Raw genomic sequence first — 7,477 nt, 5'->3', positions numbered from 1 at the left:
TAAACTATGAAAATTATGGGGTCAGTTTTTCATCTTTTTCAAAACTAAATTTTTTTTTAAAAAAAAATGTCCTTCCGAAGCGGGCAACGGGATTTCAATTCCGATGACCGACAGCTTCTTACGGGCAAACCCCACACCAAAAATAGTGCCGACATGGCCAAAGAAGCCAAAGAATGGCAGCACATTGCAAATTTACCTTGAAATAAAGTAACCACATTCCCACCTCCCTAGCTACAATACCGAAAGTTAAAATAGTGGAGTATGAGAAAGGGAATAGTGTTTAGACAAAAAACTTGGGGAACCTACCATGTGTTGAAACATGGAACTTGAAATAAGCGAGAGGAAATTCAGTGATAGCTGAATCAGTTCAACTTGAAACTCTATGCCAAACTCATCAAGGTGATTAAAATGATAGCAAATACATCCCTTTCTCATAAGCACCATCATCATTGGCATGCTACAGCAAAACAAATATGAGAAACAAAACTGTGCTTGAGAGAACTAAAATAAAATAAATGCACATGATTTTCATTTCCAAGAATACAGGTTTCAAATTTGCATCAATTTGCCTGGCTTGGAAATAATTTGGCTTTGACGAATTTAAATATTTGATAATGATCATGCAAATATGGATATTATTGATGTGCTTCCCATAAAGTAATCAATGATTCAACTTAAGTAGGCTTGCCATCCAGAAGAATGAGGTGCTCATGATACTCACGATCAGTTTTTGATACTCTCTTTATATGTGAAATGTCTTTCTAAACAAGATTTATGGAACTACTTAGAAAAGTGCTACATGTGAATTTGTAGAGAGGGGATGGAAAAAGAGACGAATTTAATACATTTGCGCTAGTTTCATGAAATAAAAAAAATCAGAGACATTTAAGACTGTGCTAATAATAAAATCCCTCGGAATTTTTATTCTCATTTTTCTAATGCATTGTAAGATTTTATAGGATCTGCCTTAATTGTACCTAATTTCATGCTGGTCAATAGAATGGCCCCGCACTATTTATAATGGGACATTTTAGTCCCGAAAATAAAAATATAGAATTTTAGAGCACATTTAATTTACATATATAAGAATATTCTTTTTGATTAATTAAGATCACTAAACTCTCCTTTAACTTAGCCTAGGAAGCTTTATCCTTCCTCTTATACATTCATCAACCACGCATATTGGTTAACCTAAAGCCACATCTAGTCGGGCTTCCTAACATTCTAACTTTCATAAACTAAATAAATCCATCCAACTTGCATGAAAAAATAAAGAAAACATTTAAACATGCATGCATACACACACACCATCACTTCATGCAAATCACACAATCATGCAATTACACATGACTTTTTCACCTATTTTTCCTTACCTTTTCTTTTCTTTGTGCATGTATATACACATCACTTCACATTGCACTAGTTTACAAACTAAACATGAATTAACCTACATGAAGATGGTCCTATCATATATGTTCCATTTTATATAAGGTCGATCCATAGGGCTTACACATGTCCCATGCATACACATTCACACCTACTCACTGTACATGGTTTATTTATGTTCACATACATGAATACACATACACTCACAAATATATATATATATATATATATATATGTATATATATATATATATATACATATATATATATTTGAAAAGCTGAAGGGCTGAATCTATTAAAATAGGAAAGATACATAATTACGATACAACACACAAAAATACCCCAAAAGAGAAAAGATACAGGGAAACCAAAAAAAAAAAAGAAAGATACCAAAATCGCAGAAAAGAAGTAGCTAGGGACGAGCCATCTTAGTCCTGTCTCTACCTCTAGTTCTAGGGCGAGATCCGAATAACAAATTGTTGAGTGCCGAGCCATTTCCCGAAGTAACCAAAGTATCATCCATTAGGTTCCCAAGCTGAAGTTTGCCTCCAGTCTTCTTCTTTCTCCTTGAATAGACCTGCCATTCCTCCTCAGAAGACTGGCTCATCTGATCATCGTGTTGGTAAACAGAACGCCAGACAGATAAAAGCTGATGACACCTGAAGAAGGATTGTCAACTGTTGCAACGACTGTAGGTTCAAGTGTGTGTGAAGCATGAAATGCTTCCTGCAACTGAGGAGGGTTTGAAAGTGTAGGTTGCTTAGCAGGGCCATCCAACTTCTCATTGATCACAAAAATAGTATTTTCAGGGGGAGGATCCACATGGACGATTAACTCAGACACCATAACCTATTCTGTGGTAGTTTTCTCTTTAGATGGAACATATATATTCAAAGCAGTGGGGGTCAGATCCTTCAAATTAGGATGAAGCTTATAACATTTATCAAGGTTGTGCCTAAACATCATACAATGAGAACAATAAGGAGGATTATGCTCCATAACAATTTGTTGCCAATATCCATTGTGAGTTGTGCCCAACCAGACTTCAGTAACATCAGATAAAGTAATATCTCAAGTAATATCTCTTTCAATCTCTTTCAATAAGTATTCTGGCCACAAAATGTTTGGTTAGGTTAAAAGTGGATAGATCTAGCTTCAAAGAGTCCCCAAGTATGACATCAATAGAGTAAAGAACCTGATGATGAAAAAGTACAGCTTGAGATTAGGTAGACTAAACCATACCGGTACAGTAGAAGATTCGCGCTTGGGGTCAAAATCAGGAGACCACTTGAGTAGCTTCATTGGTTTACCAACAATGTTGAGGTATTTTTTGGAAAAAATTTCAGTGTAGTCTTCAGGCACGGTTAGTTGTGTGCCTAACCAAATTTCTTTAGAAGCGACTGAAGTGATGTCCTTTTCAACAAGTACCCTGACTTCAGAGGGACGAAAAAATTAAAAGTAGAAATATCCATTTTGAGTGACTTACTATAGACTGATGCAATAGAGTTCAACACTTTTTGAGTAAAATAATGAAATTTCAAGCCATAGAGGCAAATTCAGACCGGAATGATTGGTGGTTCCGTCTGTGGGTCAAAATCCGTCGACAATTTCAAAATCTTCATTGCTCTGTTATCAATCCAGATTAATCTTCTAGCAAATAAACGTGTGTAATACTCTTCATTATTAAGTTGAATAAGGATGTGCCTTCCATTCAAAAGTCTAATTTTCCACTCCTCAATAAGGTGCATAAACTCAAATTTCTTGCGAACAAGCTCCATTTTGGGATGACCATAAAGAAATTCTCGACCAAATTTTAGACGACAGGAGGAAGCAAGCTGATTACATTCAGCTTCCGTAAAAAAGGTGGTTGATTTCTCATTTTTCTTACCAGGTTTCTTGATGTCCTTTGACAACTCAAACATAGGAGAGATGGAGCACGATTTAGGAAGACCTGAGGAGTGGACACCCGTAAGGGCAGTAACATACGATCTGTCAGAAGCCATCACCAAAAGAGAGAGGCGCGACAATAGGACAGTGAAGTTACAATGGGTCAAAGAGCAAAAGCCGAAAGGGGATCTACAATAACCCCATCCAAGTCGAGCAAAGGACGGATGTGCAAAAGTGCAAAACTGTTTGCTTCGAGCCCGAGGAAAGATGAGAAGAGCGCGCGCCCAGGAAACGTTCTTCAAAACAACTACAACGTCAAAGTACTGCGACAAGGGACGCAACGAGGCAGCACAGCGAAACAAACCTTCCCAACGATGACGACGACGAAGGACTGCGGCGAGACAGACACAGTGAGACAGACCAGATGAAAGGGTCTTCGAGCGTGACGATGCGATAAGACGCCGTAACCGATGCTAGGGTTTGCCATGAGGCGAAACCCTAACAAAGCCGAGCATGGGAAAAGACACCATTTTTTATATATATACATACATACATGCGTGCATACATACATCTATCCATACATGCATCCATACATCCATACATCCATAGATACATCCATCCATACTTCCATGCGTACATACATCCATGCATACATACATACATGCATGCATACACACACACACATACACCCATACATGCATGCATGCATACATGCATGCATACATACATATATGCATACATACCTTCCTACATACATACATATGTACGTACATACCGACCTATGTACATACATGCCTACATACATATACATTCCTATGCTCATATAATTAGCATGTTTCTCTGTCCCTTTCCAATTTTGAATTAAGGTGGACCTAGCTAGGGTTGATTGGGTTTAATGAGTGAATTAATTATTTTATAAGTTAATTAAATGTTTATGTGTTATTGAGTAATTAATTACTTAATTATTTTGATGATTTAATTATATATTTTATGTATTAATTATCTACTGTATGAATTAGTTATTTATTTAATGAACTAATTAAATATTTTAATAGTTTAATTTAAAGGTTGAAGAATTAATTAATTATTTTAAATATTTAATTATAAATTTACGAATTAATTATTTTATTGGTTGTTTAACTATTTAATGATTTAATGATTTAGTATATTAATTAAATATTTTGTAAATTATTTAATTATTTTATTAATTGTTTATTGCTTTATAAATTAATTAAAGTTTTAAATGGTGAATTAATGTTTTTAATTAAATTTGTTAAAAGATTTTTATGGATTTATTAAAAGCTTAATGAATTGATTAAAATTTTAATTAGGTTAATTAAATTGTTAATTAGTTGATTAAAATTTTTAATTATGTTAATTAATCTTTTAATTAATTAATTAGAGATGTTTAGAAGTTCATTTAAGTAACTAATATTTTAATTATGTGATTAATGGGTGAATTAAGCAATTAGTGGTTTAATTGGAGGATTAGTGCATTAATCAAGTGTAGCTTTAGTCCCCCAAGTTATGTTATACGTCCAATTTAGTTTCTTGATTTCTTAAATTTGATTAATCTAATTTTTGACTTCTCAAATGTAATCCAAAATAATCCAGTAAGAAATTATTTTGGATCAGATTTAAGGAGCCAAGGGATTAAATTGAACTTATTTGATAGTTATGGCTAAAATGCCCCCATTCAATAGTACATTCACCATCTTGAGCTTCAGGTTATTTTAGCTAGTTTTTTGATGATTCATCAATTAGTTTGAACTTCACTTAAATTTTTCACTTGTACAATAAACTTATAATTGCTATAATTAATAGTTACGTTCTTATGAATATTCTCATTGCCAATCATGTGGATCATATAATTCATGCACATTATTTGAAAAAAAACAATGAATATGCTAACATAAAATATTTGTCTTCAAGATTACTAATGATGGTTATTTTATATTTGTAGATGTCGAGGAGATAAAGGAAAGTTTTATATAGACCAACCATGCGAACATGCTTGCCTATATGGGCTGTTATTCTCTTTTAGAAAGTAACGCAAATGAATTAAATATTATGGATGAAAGTTCATGTAGTTTTACATTCAACCAACTTGATTGAGAGCTTAATTTTATGTTTTATTTAAGGAAACCATCATTAACTAATCATTTAAAATATTGACTTAATTTGACTTTCTCCATAAGTCTCCCTTGTGGTTTGGAGATCAAGAGACCAAGAACAGAAAATAAAATTAATTTGAGTTTTATTTTTAGAAATAAATTCATAAGAAACTTTAGAGAAAGTTAAAACAATTAGATTTCTTAGTTGGTTTATCAATTTCAATAAGGATCATTGGTTCAATCCTTTAAGTTCACAATCAAGGATGGATTTGGTTTCCATTAGAAACTTAGGCTCACTTTCTGGAGTACGCTTAGTTTCTGTTAAAATATCATATTTAATTCAAAGACTGGATTTAGGTTCAAATAGCAATTTATGCCCAAATTTGATAGCTGCTTCAAATTTAACATCAAATTTTGTTTCTAATGGAGGTGTAGATTCAGTCTCAAACTCAGTTTCAAGTTAAAATTCTAATTTTCGCTCAAGTATATGTTCAAGTTAATGAGCAATTTTTATTTAGGTGTAGATTCAAATTCAATATTATAATATGTATAATGTGTTACTGCAAATCATCTTTTGCAGCAAAAAGATTCTCAGAGGAATATTCATTAATCACATTTTCGTCAATAAAATTAGATTCAATCATGCATAATCCTTGTGTCAGTGTACATTTAATAAGCTTTAAAATAGAAGATTTCTGGCATGTCACCTCATATGAAGCACATCAGGAGAGCCTTTTTTATTCAAATTCTCTGCAATTTATTGTAAAAGCAAAAGGACCAGTGGTTACCATAAGTGCACTGGCTGTGGATGTTTCCTCACAAAATGTTTTTTACCAGGTTAGAATTGCAAAAACTTGTTGGATACTCTACTCAAGATTCAAGGCTTCATAAAGTAGCTGAATTAGCTCATAGTCTTTACATGCTACAACATGATGATCATGAGATTACATCTAGCCAGATCAGTGTTGCCGACGGATATAGTGATGACACAGAATTTGGCTCTGATATTGCCTTCAAGGTCCCTGCTCGCTTCCTTATGGACCTGCCGTCAGTAAATGGTGCATCTTCGGTACCTGATAGTTTTGTGAGTGCAATACCTCATGAGGGGCAAGCACATCATACTTATAATGCTGAGACAGAATTTATGAGTTTGAGATGGCTGAAAGATGCATGTGAAGGGATTGTTAAACAAGGAAGCTCGCCGCTTTCTGGAGATGACTTGGCAATGGCTTTATGCAGAGTTCTTTTATCGAACAAAGCAGGCGATGAGGTGCTTGCACTGAATTCTCAGATGCCTCATTGAATTTTAGCTTGTTCCTGTGATAAATGCTAAAATATTATCTTTCAATTCCCTGCTTGTTTTGAATTTATATTTTAGTTTTACAATGCATGACATTTCTGATTTTTAGATTGCTGGAGATCTGTTGGACCTTGTTGGAGATGGTGCTTTTGAATTAGTACAGGATCTTTTATCCGTAAGAATAATGAAGCCCAAATACCTCATGTTTGGCTTACGTTTGTTTGTACATATTAACTGCTTCATCCAATGTATTGGCTGCTTGAACTTGCTTCATGAAAATCTGTTGCAATCTTTTCTAAGCCTTTGATTTGTTTAGTATTTTCTGCATTTTAATTCTCTTGCAAGTTAGACATTTTTCCTAGATCATAACTATTAGTTGTTTTCATATTCTTCCTTTATAACTTGTAGTTTTTAATTTTTTAGTGGATTTACTGCCATTACTTTGCTTAAGTTATAAATTAGCCACAATGCTGGAATTTTAATTTTAGCACCGGAAGGAGCTAGTGGATAACATTCAACATGCGCTTCTTATACTAAAGTCCGAGAAAATGGCTTCAAATGGCCAGCCAAAGATGCCAAGTTATGGCACGCAAGTATGTCAGCACTTAATGCGGAGTTTTCTTTTACCAAAAAAAATATTCTGAATTTTCTTTGGGCATTCATAGGCTTGGTTTTTGAAACAACTTTACAGGTCACTGTGCAGACTGAATTTGAGCGCCAGATGGATAAACTAAGGCGTAAAGAGGAGAAACGGCACAAACGAGGAATGGATCAAGGAGGCATGCAGGATA

At 34.0% G+C, this 7,477-nt stretch overlaps 1 protein-coding gene across 1 annotated transcript in view; it reads left to right on the top strand.

The window, feature by feature from the left end:
• Positions 1 to 7,477, top strand: part of LOC110017859 (DExH-box ATP-dependent RNA helicase DExH14) — a 121,097-nt gene that overhangs the window by 8,491 nt on the left and 105,129 nt on the right. The window contains 4 exon segments of the mRNA XM_020715000.1: positions 6,224 to 6,656; positions 6,796 to 6,861; positions 7,175 to 7,279; positions 7,378 to 7,477. The exon segment at positions 7,378 to 7,477 is cut by the window's right edge and continues 14 nt beyond it. Of these exon segments, the coding sequence (XP_020570659.1) occupies positions 6,224 to 6,656; positions 6,796 to 6,861; positions 7,175 to 7,279; positions 7,378 to 7,477 (704 nt within the window).

The sequence above is a fragment of the Phalaenopsis equestris genome, unplaced genomic scaffold (genome assembly GCF_001263595.1).
Source record: "Phalaenopsis equestris unplaced genomic scaffold, ASM126359v1 Scaffold000002, whole genome shotgun sequence".
NCBI classification, from domain to species: Eukaryota; Viridiplantae; Streptophyta; class Magnoliopsida; order Asparagales; family Orchidaceae; genus Phalaenopsis; species Phalaenopsis equestris.
This window is presented reverse-complemented; position numbering and strand designations above follow the sequence as displayed.